The 24309-nt window shown below is 38.3% G+C and overlaps 2 protein-coding genes across 2 annotated transcripts in view; one reads left to right on the plus strand and one right to left on the minus strand.

The window, feature by feature from the left end:
• Nucleotides 1–154: 154 nt before the first annotated feature.
• On the minus strand, nt 155–19578 carry PEX3 (peroxisomal biogenesis factor 3). Its single transcript, XM_071740704.1, has 12 exons — nt 19441–19578; nt 12130–12261; nt 10776–10857; nt 7436–7479; nt 6107–6231; nt 4752–4818; nt 4601–4655; nt 4194–4350; nt 3392–3462; nt 2588–2710; nt 1313–1409; nt 155–952 (listed from the first exon to the last, which is right to left on the minus strand). Exons 1-12 carry the CDS (start codon nt 19511–19513, stop codon nt 869–871), a joined length of 1110 nt encoding a protein of 369 aa, XP_071596805.1. The 5' UTR covers nt 19514–19578; the 3' UTR covers nt 155–868.
• The window catches only part of ADAT2 (adenosine deaminase tRNA specific 2), a 10884-nt gene continuing 6128 nt past the window's right edge, over nt 19554–24309 (plus strand). The window contains exons 1-2 of the mRNA XM_071740705.1: nt 19554–19694; nt 19959–20063. Coding sequence (XP_071596806.1) covers nt 19638–19694; nt 19959–20063 — 162 coding nt within the window. The 5' untranslated portion in view covers nt 19554–19637. The remainder of the gene's footprint in view (nt 19695–19958; nt 20064–24309) is intronic.

Here is a 24309-nt window from a genome sequence, read left to right on the forward strand (position 1 = left end):
TTGTTTCAGTATAGAGACAAAAGGTTTGTAGTTACTGAGTAATGTCAGTAAGTGCAAACTAGATAAGCTGAATTTTTTCTTTCAGCTATGTCAGGATTTTGCATGATGGGCCAAATGATGCCTTTCCTGCTAGTAACGTTAATACACACACAAATTTTACATTAAAATATTTTATTACAATACAGACAACTGGGCTCAAAATCAATACAAATTAAGATAAAATATTTACAAGTTCATGTGTACAGTGTAGCTGTTTGGACAGCATAAATGAGAACTTCTAAAAATCCATATTCTTTTAGTACTAAGTCACAGAAAGCGCACCCCTCCTCAGCTTGTTCAAGAGGAATGTGCACAGTTGGCAAAAGCTTTCTGAAGAAGGAGACTCTTTGGAATAACATTGGTAAAGGTAAGGAAAAAAAATTCCTTTATAAAAAGAAAAAAATGAGAGAAAAAGAAAGCAGCTTTCCTTCATTCTGCTATGCTATGCTATTCTTAGACCACTATGGTGATTTTTTTCCAAAACTTAGGAACCCCAGGCAAACAAATGAGTGTTTTAGCAATCTGTTGTAATACTGCCACCAGATGCCTCTTAGATGCAATAAAAATAGTCAAATAAATTATGGAAGAGTTTAACCACTTTTTTAATAGAAAAGTCTTTACATACAATTATTCTTTTAATAATAATATTTTTAATGTGTGTTTGAAACAGAATTCCATGAGAACAAATACGGGCTCTCTCCCACTTCTTTCAGAATGTTCTTTCTTGCTGGTCTACCACTCCTCCACCATTATAAAATTAACCCAAATCTCATCAGTAGTCACAACAGATTTGTTATAAATACACCAACTATTCCTAGAAATGTGCAGCTCATTTCTCTAGTTGCTGAGGGGTACTAAAAGCTTCATAAACATTAGCAGCAAAATCTTTCACTTGTTCCATCATCAACAGGTCCTGAAATAAATTTAAAGAATAAATTTGCTTAATAAAACACATCTATTCTTGTTTTGCTGCACTACATCAGGAGAAAAACACTTGGCACTCCCACAGCAATGTAACTCAAATTTCTTACTTTACAGAGGCTTATGGGCAGAAGCAGAACCAAGTCAAAAGATCTATCTTTTGATACATCTGCACAGTTCAGCAGAGAAAGATGTTCTAGAAAAGTAGGATAATTTTGGAAGATACAAATTTACAAAAACCAATTGAGTTACACCAATTATTTCTACTTTTTTCTTTTTTTTTGGTTAAGCCACAGAAATTAACCAGAATGAAGCACGCTATATAAAAAAAAATAACAATCAAGATTCTTACCTGAACAAAGTGACTGGGTGTTTCACTGCATACTGAATGGATTTGTCCATTTATTATTGGAATTATCTTGGCTAAAGGAAGACTGACACTGGAAAGACTAGAAAAGAATAAAAAATATTGACCTAGACCTGCTCTGACATCAGTGAAGGCACTTAACTGTGACTACTACAATTCTAAGTAATTACTACTTCAAAAGTAGGAGTTGAAAGACTGCAAACTAAGACATACAGGTGAAAGTTCTTTTCCCCTATCAAGTTTTTCTTTTAATATTGAGAAGTACCAAAGCAAATTTCAGTTAGTGTTCCTGTGACAGTTTGACACTTGCTTCTCATGCAAGAGCTACAGTGTTTAAGTCTTAAGATGTGTGTATGTAACCCGTGTGAGATTGTGGACTGACACTTCTAAAAACTATTTCAAACTCTAGTCCAGGCTTAGAACAGACAGACAAACTACAGCCTTTGGGATATTTTAGGTTATGTAAATAGTATATAGTTAAATAAACCCACTATTTTAATAAGCAATGCTTCTCAAACAATAAACATACATTAAAACAATTAATTTAGGTTTTAATTTTAGTATTTTAGAAATGTTATTTCAAAGATTTAAACTCAGCTTCTATACTTGTAAAATACCCTCTGCACTGTTTAAAATCGAAGTTAGATACAAAATAAAAGCTATTTTTAAACATTGTTCTAGGAAGAGGTAGAAGATCCTGAATGTTAGTGTCTTCTTTCTAAAGCATACTGGTGAAAAACCTAAAGCTCTGTGGGTGCTTTGGCTAGGGGTATTTGGATAATCACAGGATCTTAACACCCACCTTCCCACAGAACTACATCAGGGATGTACAGAGCTAGCTGCTGACTGTAGGGGACCACTATCCTCCTCCCAGCCTCACAGAGGAGGTGCTTTGCAGTTCATCCTTCAGGAGTCACCACCAGTGGGCAAATCCTCCTTAGCTAGAAAGGCTTGTGCAGTGTTGGCAAAAAGGTGAATTTATAGGTCTTCCAATTTCTACTTTTAGATCTGCAAGTAAGGGTGGGGAAGATACCTCGCCTAAGTTCCATCAATTTCACAAGTGGGAAGAAACATGCAGTACCCCTAGGTGTCTGCTCAACTGAAGTGAGGAGACTGCATTCATTTTTGAAAAGCAAGAAGCAGAATTATTTCCAGCATGAGAACCTCAAGAAGGCAGGAAAAGCCATAGCCTATTTTTCTAATTCACTGTGAAACCAAAACATTACTGACATGAGAACCACAGCAAAAGAAAGCATGTACCTATTTACAGAGCCATTCTGAGAGAGGTCCTGTTCAGTAGGTCTAAAAAACTCTGCCATATTGTCCAGCAGCCGACTGAATCCTCTATTCAAACACGTGCTTAAAACTGTACTGAAGTCTGGACTGAAAAAAAGAAAAAAGAATTCCCAGGACTTACACTTTCAAACTAAACACCTCTCCAAGTATTCAGTGCTACAGATGGGCCTTCCATAAGAGACAATGTATAACCCAGACTAAAGGCCATTAATACAGCTGCCTCTAGAAAGATGATCTCCCCAATAACTCCACAGCAAACACATCAATGATCTACACTATACCCTAAGATTACTAAAACCCAGGTAAATCTAAAGCATTCCTCACTTTTCTTTCTTAATAAGTAATACACAGAAGGGACTTCGCTCATTCTTAAAACGTCCCAAATGAATTGTAGGCTTAATTTGGCATTTGGTGAAATTCCCTCATTTTCCTTGTTTATTTCAGTAGCTCTCTGGTAAAAGGATGCATACAACCACTCTCAAAAACATGCATTAAAAATAAGTTCTGATAAGCCAAAATTGCTCTATCAAAGCAAGTGAATCCAATAAAATTACTCTCAATTTACCCTGCTTTAGCAGAAGAGAAGTATCTTCAGAGCTCTTAAATTTTGAAAATCCCAGCCTACAATTGGTGAATATAAAAATTTAATGCAACAGAGTGGTCACATTTTGCAAATGAAAGTTGACAGCTTTTTATATGAGAGCAATAGTCTTACATAAATAACAGTGTGCGAAAAATGTAATATGCATACAGGATGCTTCTCTATACCTTTCCAGCATATCTCTAGTTTCATTAAGTAATTTAATTGTAGCAACATCTCTCTCTGTGAGTCCATAGGCCTAGAAAAACAAAAGGACAGGTTATTTAGTAAGAAATCCATCAGCAACTGTACAAGTAAGAGTAGAAGAGTTTGGTACCATGAAATCTAGTCAAGATATATAAGTCAAATCTATTTAAAATAAAAGACTTGTTGCCATAAATCAGATTCGTTATAATTTGTGTTTTAAGTTTTCTTTTAAATAGTCACTGAGTAATTTATTTTTTTAATGAAAAGCAGTATTAGAAGGAAGTACCAGACTAACTGAGCAATGTTTTCCTGTTTCTGACCACTAAAACTGAAATACATCCTGCATATCAGCTTTAGTTTAGTTATCCCTTCAGTTATCCCTTTTAGTTAAGGGGTAAGTGCATGTAGTCACACACAGAAGCATGTTTCTTCTTTATGCTAGTATATCAAGCTGAGTTTTCTCCAACCTGTGGTTGTGAGACAAACACCTTTAAAGAAATTGCTTTTATATTACAACTGAGATAGGATACACCTTTTTCTTGACTCCTGTTAATTTTCCAACCCAAAGCAACACAGGCCTCTGGCACACTATTGTCTTCTCAGGCTTCAGCCAAGATTTGCCCAGATTAAAGAGATCTGATATATGATGGAAGAGCCATTGCCATTTGTTAAAGATACAGATGCCATGGTACAGCTAGAGGACTATTATGCACCCTTCACTCCCCAGAACAAACAAACCACACAGAATGAAAAAAGGTAGAAGAAATAAACTGAAACAAATACCTGGGTAGCCAAGGGGTTTTCTTCATCTGGCATCAAATAATGGCATAAGGGAGAGTAAGACACAATCTGATCTGAATCTTTGTGTTCCACTACTTCCCTGATATCTTTAAGTTTCTGTTCCAGCTCCAGAAGAGATAGGGTGTGCTTAAGGGAAATACTGTAAAGGAAGAAAAGGCTACAGTGTTGACTGCATAATGAATAATGATGCTTTGTTCTCCTACCAATAACATAACAAGCAACAGGATTCCAATCTGCAGTATTACAGTATTAGTTTGCACTGGCAGACAGTCTGCTACAATAATACATTGTTCATTGTTTTGGAAAGTCAGTACACTTTTTTTTTTTTTTTTGCAACAGTCCTCACAATAAAGATGAAAAGCTAACCACAGAGAAATACAGACTCTTACCTTCCAAAGACTTTATGCACAGCTTGTTTAACAATAGTTATTAACTCAGTCAGGCCTAAAACAAGAGAAGTGTAAAAATTACCGATTATTTGCTCAAGTCTAAAAAAAGTAGTTTTTTGTAAGTACAGATAGCTTATAGTAAGCATCATACCATCTCCTAAAAGATGCTGAATACTTGATAAGTATTGCTGCTGAACTTCAGGGGGAGCCAGTGGTGTCTGTGGAGGAAAAAATAATAAACAGTTCTGTGACATGTGCATTGTTCTCTACTGCTCACAAAGAATTTCAAAACTGTTGTGACCAGTTTCCTTAATCTTTATAATACCCTGCAGCAGATGGATTCCCCCATTCTCATGCAGCTCTGCAGCTTCTGACTCTACCACCTTTGACCAACCCATGGATCTCTCATTAACTCCTCTGGCATTCTTCTCTTCAGTACTATACAGAGCTCTTCTATCTTCAGAGGCACAGAAAAATCTCTCTTCACTCATATATAGAGAAGCCTGTTAAAAAACTGCATTGGAGGTGCAACTAGACCCTCCAACACCTCAAAAATTAAACCAAGTGGAACAGGATGCACAACCCTAACAAAAGCTTAACTGATAGAACTAAGACAGGATTCCAGATTGCTCCAATGGAGTGCCTCAGAGTTGGGCCTGTCAACCCACTTCTGTACTGGGAAAATAAACACAGGAAACATGTTTCTCTTGCCCTTTTAAAAGAAGCTTTTCAAAACACAGCACAACCTCCATTAACCCTAGCCTGCCTAGTCTTCTCAGACTTGCCTTGGCATTCTGTTCCTTGACTCTCAGCAGGAGCTATCAGAAGAGGACACATAAGAACTAAATAAAGCTCATATCCATTGTTTCTAGATGAGCCATCCAACAATCTGCAGATCTTACTCTCTGCAACAGGTACTTGCTTTCTGTGGGACTGATCTACTTGTACTGAGCAGTGATAGACACGCTATAGGAACAAAACCCAAGTCTTCCACCTTGCTTGGCCCCCACTAACAGACATGTAAGTAGATGGCCTTTTGGAGTTAAACAAAACAGCAATAATTTCAAAGACAACATTCTTCTATAACGCTAGGAAAATTTAACTTGGGGAAATTAATGTATGTGCTAGGAAAATCTAAGCATTTATATAAATTTGCATATACATCTTCAATCGTACACACAGTATTCCTGATTCACAAAAAATAATGAAAGCAAGTAAATGATAGTGGTGTTTAGACATTACATAACTTCTAAGCAATACCAGTGTGGACAAAAAGGTACTCTTTGATATTGCCAGCATTTTATTAAGCAAGAGTTACCACCATATCATACAATTGTGAAGGCTGTTATTAAAACACATTAATATATCTTACTCCAGGTAATGCTTTTACATCTTCTCACTCTTCTAGGAACTCTTGCTTTCATTCTAACACTCCTAAGCCACGCCCTTTTTGTCTCTCACTTCCAAAGTGGAAGCTCTACCTTTGAAATAAGACAAGAAACTTACTGTGCCGTTTTTGCAGAGTGCAGCATTATCTAGGTAGATGTAACCGCCAATAATATTTAGCTGGACTCGCAAAAGAACTACTAGCATACAGGTACTATATACAGCTACAATGCTTCTTGTGAAACCTTGAAAAGAGACAACAAAATAACTTCAAAGTCAAAGAAATAAGGGCGAGTCAAGGAGGGAGAGTGCTCTCCAAGACTCAGGAAGGGCTGAATTTTAAATGCATAGTCATGTTTCTCTTACTGGTTGTCATAACACACATTTTACATACCCAAGATGGTCGTGAGTCAAATATACTGGAGCTGTATCTAAAGTGTCTCATTTAAAGTCCTATATTAATATAATTTTGTATGTTACACAAGTTATTGTGGGGGAAAAGATAAAAATTAAACAAGTTGCTCCAGAAGGAAAGTGGATGTACTGTCAAATCATCTTTCTTCATTAGGCCAAGAAATACACACAGAATATTAGCCCTTGTCATGTGATTAAGACATAGAAGGCATAACAGCAGTTGGGGAAAAAAATTACCTAAGGCAGGAACAGCTAATATCTGAAGGAAAAAAATTAAAACGAGGACCAGCTACCAGCCACTAGGCAACAGAGGACATGAGGAAGAAGTGACATGAATTAATATGGATGAATGCCAAGTAACAGGGACATCGAAAGAAAGGAGCCAGATAAGAAGCAGGGTCTGTAAAGGTGTGAAAAAGAAACAAAACCAAAAGGAAGGAAAGACAAAAACCAGGGAGAAGTGGTGGGGATAGCAAATGGTACCAAGGAATTAAAAGTAGTTAAAAAAGCCCAGTAGTATTCACTATGTAATTATCTGGCTTAAAGCTTCTTCCTTCTGTTCCACTGCTTTGGTCAGCCAATAACTAAGACGAATCAAAGACCTCATAACCAGTGCTGTTGTGGTTCTTTCAAATATGTTTGAAAAGAGGAAATTTCAGAATAAGTAAGGGCTGACCTACAATTCTTATGGATGCTTTCTCTTAGGTGCAGGATAAAACTTTCTGTAAGAAACTAGTTTGATTTTTCTGTGATGACACAGAAAGCTCTTACAAAGTTTTAAATGGAACAACATCGAGAACAATACAATTCTTCACCTCTGCCTCTGAGCTTCTAACTTCCCACAGGGCTACAAAATACTGCTTCATGAGGAGCTTTTAGCAGGGGGGAGATGGGAGGAGATTAACTACATACTGTATTACACTATGTTCACATCTATTGATAAAACAACCCCGTGTAAAGCATGCGTTTTAAAAGATGTAAAAAGACAATTTTATGCCAAATGTTATGCATATAGAATCTTTCATTTCCACTTACTTATTATCTTTAAATCCTCCCATATTTCTAACTTGTTTGCTGGCCTGTAGGAAACAAATGGAAATATTAAACATTGAAAAGTATATTTTCCTTGGAAGCAGTGCTCTAAGGTAACCACATTTAGGAACTTTAATTACTTAGATTACATTCATGTCTATGTTGATTTGCCTCTATTAAGAAAATAGTCTATAAACAATACACTAAAAAATCACAGAAAAAAATATTTGAACTTCAACATATAAATGTTTAGTTACCACAGTAAGCAGTCTGAAAAAGCCCACTGATAGTACAAAGTGGCCTTTTCTGGGGCTTTGACCTGCATATATTGAATGAATACCTTAGCTCAGTGGGATTTCCTGTCTCTACATGTGCATAAAAAGAGGAGGATCAGAATTTCTATATCCTACTTTCTTGCAAGATTTAACATAGTTTGACTTGGTTTTAAAGTTTGGATTTAATCACCAAACCCCAAAGAGATAATGAACATCCATGAAAAAGAAGTCTTGCAACATTCACACAATTACAAGTTGATCTTTCTTCTGTTGTTGAGGTATGCTTCCTAAAATATTGTACGTTCTGTAGTCAAGAGAGCAAGACTGTAGAACATATAGATATACCCGAGCTGCCTAAGGTACATCGAATATTTATCTCTACTACCCAAAGGTAATGTTAGCAATATATAGCAACAGTAGCAGAGGTAATAGTAAACTAACCATCCAAAAAGTTTTATCAGCCATTCTCTCCTGCTGAGCACTGCCAGTAAAGAATGGCTACTGTATGTCTATTGTGGAAGCAATAATTTGTGAAAGTCACTTAGAAAAACATTTGGTATTACAAATGCACTTTGGCATTACTTTGACCATTATATCACTTGCAGATACAATTAATTTTAAAACTGTTATCACATAATGCAAATGAACTGATACAGTAAACTAAGTCTACAACTCCATAAAGAGGCAGATTAAAGAAAGGACAGCTGGAATAGATACAAAGATCCATGGCACATACAGAAACAGTTTACATGCTTCTCTTTTTGCATGCTAGATCAACAGCTTTAGAAGCTATTCTAAAGCAAAACAAAGGAAAGACTTAAAAAATACCTTAATATTTCTATAGATAAAACATGTAAAAAGGCTCAGAACTAGATTTGGTACTTGTGAGTGGTAAGATTTTCATGCCAACTGAAGAGATAAAGAGAAGCCAATACACTAACATCAGCCAATTATATTTGCACCTATTATGTCAAAATATTTTTCTGAGCTCATCCTTACAAAGTTTCTCCTCACAACATAAGACGACAGGTAACAATTTAAGTCTGCAAGTATTAGGCCTAACAGTGGAAATGGAATTTTCAGTCTTCATCAGCTGCAATTTACAACAGCTAAGCTTCTATTCCACATTTGTTTGTTTGGAAAACCATTATCTGCTATGTAAGCAAAAAGCAAGGCAAACAAAAAAACCCTAAAGGTTTGGAATAAAGCTAAGTGCTGAGTAGGTGGGAGCTACCCAATATCTACAAGGTTACAGCAGCAGGTACTTCACCTCATCTTATTCAATCACATTGCTTTGAGAAGAGGACAACAGACACACAGGTTGTCTTGGCTGCTGCTCCTTCTTTAAAGTTTCTCTTGAAGACTGGAGGCTTCAGCCTGTGTACTACCCCAGGCTACCACTGGCTGCCCAAATTACTAAAACAATCTAAGAGCATTTTTAATTTAAGGAAGAGAACAGATTTTAAGATAAAGGCATTCACCCAAGCCATAACACGATCTCTAATATAGGAGAACATAGATCCATAACATGTTAAGTCATACATAGACTAGGTGAGAAAAAGAATACATCTTCAGGGACATTAAGAAAGGTAAATCTCCATATGTGCTCTTCTCTATATACAACAACAATAGCACACAAAGCCTGGAGCCATTTCATTCATCTTCCCAAATCAAAGTGGAAAGAAAATTGATCTATACTTCTATGTGTAGCACAAGAATGCAGAACTTCTTCAAAGACTCACTTCAAAGTGATCTGTGCCTTTCCAACCTCTTCTCTATCTTTTCTGTTCAGAAAGTCCCAAGTATCTTGCTAAAGCATCCCCAGCATAAGTCCAAAAAAGGAAACATTATAACACAAACTCCACTGTAGGATCATGTAGATGTCATGTAGGACATCATGCTTACAGGATACTGCACGTAACCAACATTAAAAATAATATTTGTTTTCAGAAATGTGTAACTAATATCAAAAAGTCTCACCTCTATTTTCATAGACATTGTTGGAATTGGTATCATTGTACCCATAAACTGTTCCAACTAGTTAAACAAGTTAGAGACACCAGATGTATTTTGATAAGAGAGTCCATGCTACACAGAACAAAACGAGGCATTATATGCCTTCACTATTGAACAAATGATTACAGACCCTTGTGGACTATTTTGCTACACAGTCCAGAAGACAAATCTGGTAAAACACATCTTTCCTGTTCATTCAAGTTAAATTGAACTCTTAATTTAAATTTAAAACTCTTTAAATTTAAAACTCTTATAATTACAAATATATTAAACATAATATATTAATAATATTAACTTTATCAATAATATTAACTTTTCCTAACTTGTCAGGGGTAAAATTAGAGTTGCAAATTCTCAGGTCATCTGTTAAAAAATGTAATTCAGGCTTTAATTCCAACTTTAAATATCACATTCTGTTGCCTTGCTGTGGGAGTTTCTGACTGAAAAAAGACAGTGACTTGATAGGTACTCTATTAAACGCTGGGCAGCTGAAGTTATAGCTATGTAAATAAGCTAGTGGGAGGTCAACTAGAAAGGCAGTCTAGAGTGAGTCAGAAACCCTGTGTTAACTGCCTACGTAAGAATTTTACTCTGAGCTGAATGTCAAGCAGCTTACTCTACTTTTAAGTTACACTATCATGCTCTTTACGTATTTGAAAATATACTATTTGTTTTTGCAGATATAAGGAAATGGGAAGTGTTCTCTGATATTTTTTTACAAACACATCAACAATTCAGTCAAGACACTCAGGCATGTTAGTGCTTTGTCTGCCTATCAAGGAAGCAGTTCAACAAAAACTACAGTTCTTCTTACAGCATCTAAGAGGAGATATTATTTCTGGAAAATGCCAGCAATACCTATCAAAATATATCTGAAATTACACAGAATATTTAAATAGTGATTTAAAAATACATTGACTACTGACTCAATGGGACACAGAACCAAAATCCTGCATGCTCTCTACATTATAAATACATAATTAAAAAAAAAAAATAAAGTATCTTGTGATCAAAACAAGTGATCTTTAGCATACTTAACAAAACAGTCTTACCTGTTTTTCAGAAGAGATGTGAGACTCTCAGAATTTAATTGATGCATTAAGGCATCCCTCAATGTTGGAAGCATTGATAGCACTATTATTAAAAGAAAAAAGTATTTGTTAACACACAAAAAAATCATAAAGCTATGCCCAGCTCTCACTCAATAGCTGCTATACAGTGTAAATCCCATTGCTCAACAGGCAAAGCCGGGAGGACAAACAAAATAAAAAACCCTGGGGGTAACTTAGAAGTGCAATTACCTACGTGCCTCTTAAAAGCCTGGGCACAATGCTGCCCCCTTCCTGCATATTCGTACTGTGACTCCCCAGAGAAAATCTGGTGGGAATCTATACTGTTGCATTACTTCAAATAAGAAAAAAAATTGAGGTTTGGTTTTGTTCCCAACTAGAGAATGGCACGTTTTAAACAAAAGAAAGCTGGTGGGGGAAAAAAATCCCTTACTTTTGAAATATTCAATGTCTGATGTAATGTTATGTGAAAGGGATGAGAAATGTAAAACAAGCATGCACACAACATAAAAATAATAAAACCAAAATATAAAAAGTCTAGACAAGAATGCATGCTGCCAGACAGAAGGTGTTTGTACAATGAAGGGCAAAGAAATGCTTAATCCTTGCAGTAAAATCAAATTAAATACCAGGGTATTTCATATCAGGGTAAACAGCACACAGAAAACATTTGCAGCCACCTGAGAAGCCATTTCAAAATTTCAACAGGAGAAAATCCTGCCCAATTTTTTTTTTTTAATAGAAATAGCTTTGAGTGGTCTGTTTTTACAAGAATGGCAAGGATTTTGTTAAAACTCCAACCTACTACCTCCTCTCCAAAAATCCAAAGATCAGTGCTGTAATATAAACATTTTTACCTGATGCTCCTCAGCTAGTTGGGTACCTTTTGACTGTTAAAGTGTAAGGAACTAATTGGCTGATGTACTTATTTGTAAACAAAAATCTCCCAACGAGCTCTCTGTGTAGCTTAATAACAACATGCTACAATGAATAAAATAATCCTGCTGAAGATTCAGTACTGTTTGAATTTGGGTGTTTCTCACTTTAATACTAAATGCAGTTTAGGCCAATACAGGGGGCCTTGCAGTGACAAAAAACTGTAGCCTGCATGTATATTTAGATGTATTCAAACCAAAGGTTAAGATGACCCCTAGAAATCCCTTCAATTCTCTGCTCTTCAGCTTGTTTTTATTATGCAAAATTACTCTATTTATGCCCTAATATTTAATTAAGATTTTGAATTCACCTATGTTTCTTCTTTTTCTTCCATCCTGTCAGTATGTATCATAAAACATAATTCTACCTTTCAAGAACAATAGCCATTTCCTCATCTTACCTGTCATGTTGCATGTCCTTTGATTACTTTCAAAATGATACTGCCTTCGTGCCTGGGCGATGTATTCAGCTGCCTCTCGTTCCTGGATTTCTCTGATTTTCTTCTGCCCATATTTTCCCAGTAAATAGACTCCTACAGAGAGATTTTCATTACACAAGCTGCTTTAAAAATGTAAGGAAGGCCCCTTAAACCCCCCCTTTCTCTGATTTTAATCTGTAAGAGTACACAGTATTTTTTCAGCAATATGCGGGTTGTATTTTAATGCTGATTGGCAAAAGTAAACTCAGAAACAACATTTTCAAAATTTAATAAAATTTAAAAGGTAATGACTTGAATCAGTGTAAGAAACTTTCCTGAGAAGAGACACCTTGCCTTTCAAAGAAGGCCTTTTTGGTACTACTGCAACGTGAACAAAGAATACAGAAACGATTGAAGCAAACACTGGGAAGAGAAAAAAATGTAGCATAATAAAAACAAAGACTAGAGAAAAGAAACTGAAATGCACAGGTTTGGACACGGATGAAAATTTAAATGAAAAAATATAATCTTTCTATATTTAGCAGAAGTCAGAGATAAAACTCAAGTCTTAAAAATCACATAAGAGAAAAATGCACAGACTAACTTTGGTCCTGAAACTTCTCTGTAGGAAGAACTTCAGCTTCAGTGGAGCTTGACTGTGACCCACTTTTTTTTTTTTATCATGCTTGGCTCCTGCTCTCCAGCCCTACTCATCTTCTCCTGATAATCTTCTGTCCAGTGGGAAGCAACATCCCAAGTACTGAAACTCTTCTACAGAGTGATAGCTCCTACTGCCAAGCCAACAATGGCATACAGAAATTTTTTATTTTTTTCCTCCTAGCACTTTCAAGTCATAAACACAGAATTGAAAAGTCTTCTTACTGTTCAATTTTTAAGTTTTAAAGTTAATATCTGAATGAGGCATTTAAAAATTGATGAATGCTAGAAGTTTAAAAATTATTTTTACAAGCTCCATTCTGAAATCCTAAAATACCAAACTCATCAAGATTTTTATTTCAACTATATTTTTAGGTCATTAAAACCTTTCAATTCTATCAATAGTATCCATATCAATGTACTTTCAATACAACCTTTTAATACATTAAAACCGCCAAACTATCATCAGTATGAAAAAGGTTTCATTAATATCTATGAATGAAAAAAATTCATATTGGTATAATGTTTCCTAATAGGCAACTACAAGCCAGACCATTTTGGAACAAACACAGTCATTTCCGTTGATCTCCCAAACGCCTCATAAAATAAAAAAATGGGTAAGTCATTCTCTCTTGCTTCAGCCCTGAGGCAGACTCACCATTTGCCACGAGAAGATTCACCTCATTAGATCCAAACATAATATTAATAGTTCAATATACATAAAATGCAACTCTAGTATTATAAATTCCTAACCAAAGTGAGACTTCATAAATAATAATTAAACTAAAATTATCAATTCCTGCCAAGAATAGGTATTTAGAAACAACTCTCAGGGTATTGATTTTTTTTTTTTTTTTTTTTTTTTTGCAGCTGACATACTGAATCAGTGAGTGTTTTCAGTATTAGCAAAAAATTTTGAACAAAAGATTTTTCCAATCATTTTATCCCACCATTTTCCACATTACATGCATGCATAGTCATTTGTCCAAATGAGTACTTTTGTTTATTCCCCACCCCCAAATAAATCCTTTAGCTTTAGGTTTTCCTGCAGAAAAGTGGTAAGTATAAAAAAAGATTCTTCCTGAAGGTACACAGGCAGACATGCAAACAAATCAAGAAGGATCATGTGTATGCCCTTGAGTGATATGCTGGAACAGCACCTTTATAATTAAGATTGAGATAGCTAATTGCTTAATATGTGATCACTAAATCTGAACTGTTCTGCCTTGTTAGGGTCCAAAGTTGCACTAGCAGTCATCCAGGTTTAACAAGTAGTTTCCAGAAAAAGAACCGGTCTCAAATGCTGCAACACCACCTACTACTGGCTTTATTCCCCACCCCCCGCAAGCCATAACTTTGGCCCATCACTAACAGATTATATTTACACCAGTATTATCTTCAGCTTAGGGAAAGCAATGCATTAGAAGTTAATCAAGGTAAAAGTTACACCATCTGCAGAAACAACAGAAAAGTTTGGATGTCAGCAGCAGGCTGGCTCTGTTACTCACTGCAAGACACTTGTGCCTGAACACAGAATCGGAGCCTCTGCAAGTCTCCATCTTATGGGGCATTTCAAGGATCCACCAGCCTGGGAGTTGGTTAGCACATGTTCACATTTTTCTGTAGAACTACCTTGTATATCTATATTGATACACATAAAATTAATTCAGAAGACCCAAAAATAACACAGACTTCTAAGAAGTCCTGGCTGAGTGCATCATACAAAAACACTGTCACTTGGAGCTGGAAGCAGAAACAGAGAAAGCCTCATCCCAAGAACTGCCATGTCAAGCCAGCAAACATACCTGTAAGAAACTAAACTAAAACCTGGTTTTTATAAACAAGCAAAGTGAACACCAACTTTTTACAACAGCTAATATAGTTCAATTCTACCTCTCAATACAATATAGGAGGTCTGCAAAAGACAACAGCAGCAATGTTTTACCCCTGTCTAATCAGCTGAATTGCTGTATAGGTGGAACTTCATCCTGAATCTTTCCCCTACGTTCCATACAAAACTAGAAAATAGGAAAATTCCACAATAATGAGACTGCCCAAAAGATAATTTCTATGCAAACCTTCTTCTGCCTCCATTAAAATGTGACCTATACAAACAACTGTAGTCCCAACACTTCTGGTTCACTGAGGATTCAAAAACAGGCGAGTGGTACAAACTAGCACCACCTCACCCAGTGCCAGAGCCTGTAAGTACAGAAATCTCAGAATCTCAAACTACAATGCATACTGTTTTAAAATCCCTCTACAAAGTGCAATGTATTTACATTTGTATTGACTGTCTGTGCTGGTTTTGGCTGGGATAGTCAACTTTCTTCACAGTATCTGGTATGGTGCTGTGTTTTGGACTTGTGCTGGAAATACTGCGTTGATACCATGGGGATGTTTTAGTTACTGCTGAGCAGTGCTCACACAGTATAAAGGCTTTCTCTTCTTCTCCCACTGCCCCACCAGTGAGTAGACTGGAGGAACACCAAAAGCTGGGAAAGCTGGCCCCAACTGACCAAGGGAATATTCTATACCATATGACTTTATGCTCTGTAATAAAAATAGAGGGGAAGTTTGCAAAGGGGACACTGCTCAGGGACTGCCTGGGCACTGGTCAGCTTGAGGTAAGCAATTGTTTTCATCACTTGTCTTTCCTAGGTTTTATTTTGTAAGAAAAAGGGTGGAGGGGAGAAATAAGAAATAAAGATTGCTCTCTCTTTGTTAATTATTAAACTATTTTTATCGCAACCAGAGAGTTTTTTCACTTTTACCCCACCAGTTCTCTCCCTCATCACTTGAAGTGTGGTGCTAAGTTGCCAGCCTGGGTTAAACCAGGACACTGTCCTACAACACCAGAAACACCTGGCATCTACAATATCCATACCCTGTGGAACCAACTTGTTAATTCATCTGTTAACAGTGAATGGAGATAAATGTTCTAATTTGGTTTACTGTAGCATTTTATAGTCTCTTCCCATCTAAATTTAAGTAGTGGGACTGGCTTAAAAAAATCTGCAGGCTCTTACATATTCATACCAGTGACCCCAAACAGGCTATTTCTCATATCACTTAAGTTCAGTATACCTCTTTCTCAGCCCTTACATTTCTTCACAGGTGGAATGGAGAGAGGAGTAGAAGGGTGTGATTGGCTACTTGGAGGCATCAAGTTTTCAGGAACCTCTTTACAACCCTCTGTAACCTTTACCCTCACTGACGTATTTCCCTCAGAAAAAACCCACAATAACAAAGAAAAATCCAAACCTAAGGGAAAAAAAAAATCAGTTTTAATTATATAGATACTGCACTGACACATAAGCCCACATCCTTCCAGAACACCAACAGCTTTGTAAGTTGTGGTTTATCCTTATGTACAAGCAAGCTGTGCATCAACTGACATACAATTATCTCATTATATTTGAAATCTGTATTTAAAATAAAAGGCACTAGAGCCTTATTCCCTTGGCACCACTAAATTCCCCCAAAACTTATCTAATGCCCTTGCACTCAAAGACCCAAACAACTTTCTCTGCTAAGCAGACAAGTTACTGAACGGAAATGTTCTTTCTGCATGCTGAAGATTGCAACAGGTGAAATTGAGCAATAATTAATTCACCCCTGAAATCAGAACCATGTATTGCAGACACACCCTGAACTTGCTCTTCTACTGCAACAAGAGAATTTCAACACTGAATAATTTTGTAATAACCATTGAATAACTGACTTGAATGTTGAGCAGTGAGATAAATCCCACTTAAAGGTTGGTCTACCTATCTAGTAAGAACAAGTGAACAAAATATATCCTGGTAGCTGTCATGCTAGCTCTCTCTCTTTATTTCAAATATTTCTAGTGGGTTTTATCCCAGAACACTACATTTTGCTTACTTCAAGAGATTTAAGTCTTTAGTATGCAATCTACTTTTACTGCTGAAAGAAAAGACTTCTGAAGAAAGGGTTTGTACAGAGTCTTTGCCAAGTTCTCAACCCAGCTCTATGGTTAAGAGAAAATTACAGCTATTTTAGTTGTTTTTCCCCCCAGTTTGAGGTCTTAAAAGCTTCGTATCTTCATAAGCAGAAAAATCTGTTGCAGCATTCAGACTGACAGAAATCACACTAAGAGTGACAGCCACTGATACCACACCAGGAATACATCTCGGTAAACAGAGGAGAGGCTACCAACCAAGTTGGATTTTGGTGCATTAATTCTTCAGTAACACAACACTGATATAACCTTGTATCTGTATTAATGTAGAGACTTCTCTGTCTTGTGAATCATTAAGTATTCATATTAATCTCTGACCATGTGCCAATTAAAGACAAAACTGTTAAACCCCGCAATGTCCCATCTTCCTTTTAAGATTTTCCTTCCCAGAAAATGCACCAACAGCTCTTAAAAAAACCCCACTCAAGCAAACACAAGGGAGGTGTAGATTCCAGTCTCTGATACTAACTCATCAGATTTGGATGCTTTTCTTAAATCATTTGGCCACTTCCAAATTGTTTGTTTTCAAGTACAAGCAGTGATGTAAAGTCGCATTCTACCTTCCAGTATTATGCAGGGTTTTTTTGGATGAGAGTCTCAGAGTTCTGATTCACTGATGCTGGCATTACCAGAGCTCCTGGAGTTATTTTAAGGTCTGATCCATAAGTAGTAGGTAGATGGCCAAAGCACTCATGACTCACCTGTTGAACAACTGTAGTGCAGCACTCTGCAGTAAATTTCTCCATCTCCCAGGTTGCCCTAAAATACCATGGTGCAAGCTGCAGCTGGTGGCAGCTAATGAATTTCTCCTGCTTGCAGACACCCTGAAACTACAGGCTCTCAAACACAAAAAAAGCAATTTGCCTGAGGAAACAGGTACTTCACCCATGCTGGAGGCAATGGCAGAATAGTTGAATATTTTCAGTCAGAAGTTGAAACACTTGTGACAAGAGGAGCATCTTGAGGGTTTGGGGGGTTTTGTTTGTTTGGCATTGTGGTTTTTTGCGGGTGATGTGTTTGGGATTTTGTTTCTTTTTAAGAATTACTTTACTTTAGTCCCCGATTCTTTTTTTCAAGTGTACTTAATCCAGTCAGTAGCATTTTAGTGAAAGTGACCTGAAATGTAAATAGTGCTAATTGTAAGGAAAAAGTTGCAAATTCAGTGACATTAGGGCAGTTAGCAGGCTTACAAAGGGCTGTTCATACATCATGAATTTACAGTTTCAGGCTATTAGGACTACCAAGAGCCATAAGCTCACAATTATCTGCTTTTTCACTTCAACTTGATCTACCTTTACTATTTGAAACTGGGACAACAGATGTTTTTACTATTCCCAAATGTCTGTCCAGCACTCTCACCAAGACAGCTGAGGAGGCACAGCTTGGAGGTTACAGCCTGGCTAATTAACCTGTTTGCTTAACATAGTGGGCTGTAAGCGTGGTGCTTCAGAAACTGGTAAGCCCAATGTTGCACTGTACTTGCAGCATCATAAAACCTGCAGGTGAAGGGATGAACTGAACATTCAGTCTGATAAGTATTTCAGTAACTAAAATCTAAGCTATTACCATGTATTAATCAGTGCTCTTTGGAAAAAAATGGAGGGACTGCATGCAGAGGATACAACAGCAAAGGCGAATCAGAAGTATATAACATTTACCTTCTCAAGAGACCTCACCTGAATAAGAAACAAAAAACTCGTAGTACTCAGACTATTTAACTGTTCAGGCAAGTTCCATTAGGTACAATCAAATACAAACTTTCCTAAGCAACTCTGTAATAATAAATTATGTGCCAATGGCATAAGATATAAGTAGATCTGATGACTGAGCATGTGAAGACATAGCTGTACCTTTTCAGGGGTATCTAATCTTTAGCTGCAGAGATATGCATTTTATTATGAAACACAGAGACAGATCCAAGGTTCTTCAATTCCAGTTCCAACTAAAAATAACCCTAGAATAACTCCAAGGAAAGGAGGAGCTTACAAGACCATAAACCACCCTACAGGTTAGACAGGAATCTTAAGGAAGAAATAAACGCTTGAATAATTAATGTAAATCCTCCTCTCCAGCAACGTTTCGTGTCTGCCGTTGGTTTGTACCTGACAATACACCCAACGCACAAGTCACTCTCAAAGGTAGAGGCTTTCAGCCTCCGACCTAAAAACAATAATACAGACATTACCCACACTTGGCACAACTAAGTGTTTTTTCGAACCAACACAACCACCCGCCGCAAGCACACTCAAGCAACACAAACCCGTGTTGCAGCACTTCAGGGGAGATGAGCAATTTCTGCCCATGAGAGCCACTCTCCTGCCACCGGAGCTCTCCCACCGGCGCTCGGTGGCTGCGTTCCGGTGTCACAGCACGAACAAGGGGCTGCTCCCCGCCCGGAGCGGCGGCGAGGGCAGCGGCAGCCGGGCCCGCCGAGACGGTCAGGACCAGCAGCCGGCAGCCGAGCATTCCTACCGGCGGGGAACCCGCCTGACCGGCCGGGACTCACCGGCCTCAGCACCGCCTGTGAGGGCCCCCCCCAGCAGGAGCACTTCGGCGGCAGCGGGGAGGCCCGAGGCCCCCCGGCCAGCTCCGCGCCGATGCTTGTTGTCGCCCACCCCGCCTCCGCTCCCCCACCCCGGCTGCCAGGCACTCACCGCCGAGGAAGGTGCCGAGGACGAGGCATTTCTTCTTGTGCCGCTTGAGGAAACTCCAGAGGGACCGGAGCATCCTGCGCTCCCGGACCGGCCGCCCCTATCCTCGGCGGAAGGGGCTGTAGTAGCGGCGGCCCCGCCCGCCGTGCCTCGCCGCCCGGCCCCCCGGAAACACCGCCCGCGTTCTGCCGGTGCCGGCGATGGAGGAGGAGGAGGAGGCGGCAACTTTGGCTTGGATGGACCAAGCCCTCGATGTGGTCAGTGTGAGCGGGGCTCGGGGCGATGCCGCCGCACACCGGGCATAGAGGGGGAGGGGCGTCCGGGCTCCTCTCTCCCGCTGGGGAGGCCCGGTGAGAGCGGCGGGGCGGGCGGGCCGGGGCCTGTCCCACGGCAGCACGGAATGGGCGGGATAATGGCGGCTTCCTGCGGCCTGGTTGGTGGCTCTGGCGGGTAACGGCGTTTTGCTTTTTGGCTTTGTTTGTCTGTCTGTCTATCTGTCCGTCCGTCCGTCCGTCCTGCAGGCGAAAGAGACGCTGGCGAAAGGGGAGGTCCCCGTCGGCTGCCTGCTGGTGTTCAACGGCGAGGTCCTGGGGAGGGGCGGCAACGAGGTCAACGAGACGAAGAACGTGAGTCGGGGCGAGGGGTGGGCCCCGGGATGGGAGGGGGCTGTAAATGTGACGGGAGATGCTGGGAAGTTGAGAGGTCAAGTGAGATACGGGCGGTGAGAGTCCCGTTAAGGCCAACAGGGATGTTGGGCAACTCGCAGGTTTGTATAAAGGGATCTGAGGGCAGGATCTGGCAGCAGCTTATTGCAGGTGTGTCCAACCTGGAAATATAACGTAAGGTGAAGACTGAGGCTTTTAAGCTCAAAGATGTGGCAGTAAAAAGGAATCCTAGCACCAATGTGTGCTGCAGGGCAATCCATAATGTAGTAAAACAATTCTAATGCAATTCAACGAAGTCAGATGGCAGAGAAGCCTGGTGTCTCAAGTCAGTGTAAGCATCAGGGAGGAGCTGATGCTGCTTGGGAAAATTGCCCCAGAGATATTCACACTGTATTCTCATCACATGGGCAGAACATAACTGGTAAGACTGATAAGAAAGTCAGAATCAACTTTAAAATATTTGGGAAGCTTTCAGGTTTTTTTGGTATCAGGGTTGCCTGAAGGTATGTCCTTAAGTCCAAGCAGCTTGATTTCAAAAAGTCATACCCATTTTAGAAATAGTAAACTGTAATAATTGTGAAAGCAGCTTCTGTTTTTCAGTTTCTGATTAGTTCAAGGTTCACTTTTGTGGCTTAATTTTCATAATGGGTACTCTAAATTTTGTGCTTTTAAGTTTCGTATCAGATACTTAATTGCTCCATATCATCTGAAAGAAAATGTGAACTTGAAAGAGGCACTTGCTAGGAAATGTGAATGTAAGAAATTGTTTTTTCAGTTTTCTTCCAATATTTTATGGCATTATTTAGAAACAATAATGGGAAAAAACCCTCTCTTTAGCCATTGAGGCAGTTCCACCAGGCATTATAAATTTGTCAGGTCCATTTTGAAACTAATTTCTCATCCAACCTCACAATGGAGGATTTCAGAATATTGTTCCTTAGATGGCTAGAAAACATGTGATTTCCACTATTAAACTTTTTATGGTCCATGTATATCTCTCTGTCCTTGTGCCAGCATCATCCTTTATTTTATATAGCTTAGAGGTATTTAAAATCATATTCCCTTTTGGCTTTGTTTTTCCCTCTTTTCCCCAAACCAGTTGTTCAATCTGCTTTCAGAAGACAGGCTTTCTTTCTGTGTTTATTCTAATAATTCTTGTATACATCCATTCCAGCTTTAGATTCAACTTTCTTGAATGCACTTAGCTAGAACTGTATACTTCATTCCAGGTGGATTTTCTCTCGTGCCTTGTTTGATAGCAGTAGTACTTCCCACTCTTCCTGGAAGTAACTCCACCCACTTGCTCTTTAATGCTGTTTTGTTCATCTTATTTGTTGTTTTATCTTTTTTACTCCCATTTATAAGGCCAACCACATCTTGAGTGGTATTCAACCTTGTCTCTTCTGATGTCTTTCATCAGATGAAAGACATCACAATGTTAGCTCTTTTCTGTAGGTGTTTCTACAGTTGGTGCCAATATCACAACTGAAAACATTTAAGCAAAATTATCTCTGAGCATATTTGCTTATGAACTCTGGTTAAATATTTCCACTTTTAATGCAACTTCTCTTCTTTGCTTGCTCACCTTTCTTCTGCTATGCTGTGTTCCCCAGACTGACAATAATTTCATATGCTGAGCTGTGTCAGGAGCTTTGTTGTTCAGAGAGATGAGACTGGAGTTTCTCTTGCCTAGAAGAACCATTTGACAAAGAAAGTTACAAGTTTAATTTAGTGTCAGCTATTTTATGTAAGTCTGCATTGTATTTTATTTTATTTCCCTTTCAAGGACTAGCTCCTTGCAAACTTTCTTTCCACTTTATAAAATGATTGTTTATCCTGTTAAATCCACAGTCCTTGCCTACATTTTTTCCCTTTCTCAGGAAACAGCTTGCTACTAGTTTGTGTGTCAAATAAATTCTCTGTCTTCTGAAATATCTTTGCATCCTCTGATCTAATTGTCTGAAGAGAGGGGCAGGTAGTGTCTTTTTCATGCCCTCTTTCATTCTGTTCCTAAGCTGCTCATTTTGGCAAAAAAAGAGTTAGTTGCTGAAAGGGCTATAATTTTTTCAGTTTGCCTCCTTTCACCTTTCATACTCTGTTTCTGTCCATAGCAGAATACATTAATTGCAGAGGTACTGACTCCTACTCTGTGGAATTTTTTTGCAAAATTATTGATCATTATCATATAATTCTGGAGGAATTTTCTGTTGGATGAGGGACTTTGTATACAGCTGTGTTTGGTTTATTTTCTTATATTTTAAGAGCATGGTTGTGGCATCAGCATTTCAAAATGGTTAGACATGTCATTACTTGTATTCATTGGGCAAGAGTGCAACAAATGTCTGTGTAAGACATTAATTTTCAGAAGCCTGGCGATACACTCACAAACTTGTGCCAGTCCTGTGTTCCCTCTGGCAGCTCCCACACTTGCTTGTTCACAGTCTTGCCTCAGACCAACTTGAAAATTTTCTTCCTTACAATGTATGTGACCCTTTTGACATCTTTATTAGAACGTGTGATGCAATCATTTGCTTCCCACTAAAATGCTGTCTGCCTTAGGTCTTTTGTTGATACATGCTGACTTCTCTGTTATTTTCTGTAGGGTCACTGTAGCATGTCTTTGCCTGGATCATCTTGCAAGTACAGTATGTGATAATTGAAAATTAAGTATTGTTTGCACTCTTTAAATTACTAGTGAAGCCACAAGATAATACAGAATTTTGAGCTTTGGCCCCCTTTACTCTCACATGTTAATTCTTGTCTGAGATTTAGAAGGTAAGCTTTTCAGGGTGGTGATGGTATCTTTATTTGTCTATAAAACATTTGCCACAGTTTGAGGCACTGTTTTAAGGCTTTGTCAAGGCTTTTTCCCCACTGACTTCAGCTTCAAGTAATTTCGCCTTGAGCACCATTTGCCACTAACAATTTTTTTGGCTTCTTATCTGCTTTTGTGGATTTTTTGTTTGTTTGTTTTAAAATAACATAAAAAATTTGGCAAGATAAAAAGCAGTAGGAGCTAATAGAAGCTTATTAATTGAGTCAGTCTTTTTTATTATTTTTACAAACAGGAAGTCAGTAAAAAATACTATCCATTCATAGCATAATGCAAAATAAAATCTTAAGACAGACCTAGAAAGTCAGTTTTTCAGCTGTATCTTGTCTTTAGCAGATGCTTAAGGAAGGAGCTCAAGAAATAAGACAACAGTGGTGTAAAACTTTCCCTTGCACATGGTTTCCACTTCTGAAAGTAAATAGCTTTTGGGCTCACAGAGGCCAAGGTTGGGTCTGGATTGTTGGTTCTGATAGCTGTCTGTGCACAGATCATCTGTGAATCTCTCTAAACCTTTTTTTAACTCATTTATGTTTTGGCTTCCATAGCATCTTGTGGCAATGAGTTCCACAGTTTAATTATGTGCTTTGTGAAAAAGTACTTCCTTTTGTTTGTTTGTTTTAAATCGGTTGCTTGATAATTTCATTGGATGCCTGCTTGTTACAAGAAATAATAAATAATAATTTATTGCTCACTTTTCCAATTTTTCTTGATTTTTATAAACCTCTACGGTAGTCACCTTAGCTTGGAAAACTTAATGACAGCATCTGGCAAGCTGAGTGTTGTAGTCTAGGTAGCCTCTGTATGGAGGCACTTCTGTAGCTTTTATGATCCTTTCTCACCCTGTGGTGAATTTGTCCTGGTGTTCCCATCTTTATAGAATCATTGAATGGTTATAGAGTTGGAAGGGACCTTAAAGATCATCCAGTTGCAACCCCCTTTATGAGGTGAGATGACCAAACCAGTGTGTATTACTTAAGATGTGTTAAGCACTGGAGTTTAGTAATATTCTATATTGGCATAACCTATTTTGTGTAGCTCTCTTCTATTGGCACAGAAGGTGGTATGACTTCCAGGACCTACATATGTTTTCTTCACTTGTACTCCCCAGATCATCAGAGGCCTAAAAGCTACTCAGTGTCATGGGTTAGAGGCACATTTTCTTCTGCTAATGAAGGCTTATTGCTTATATGCTTTCAGTTCATGCTCAGAAGTTGAAAAGCCAATGTGGTATTCATGTCTCTTCTGGGCTGAGAGGCACAAAATTAGAATTGCCACAACTTACACTTAGGAGTTAGAGTAGCTGTAGTAGTTCTGATGTTAGGGTTAGGCATCATTCCACTGGAGAGCATTGTGCTTTGTGTCTCCATAAGGTGT

This window comes from Heliangelus exortis, chromosome 3 (assembly GCF_036169615.1).
Source record: "Heliangelus exortis chromosome 3, bHelExo1.hap1, whole genome shotgun sequence".
NCBI classification, from domain to species: Eukaryota; Metazoa; Chordata; class Aves; order Apodiformes; family Trochilidae; genus Heliangelus; species Heliangelus exortis.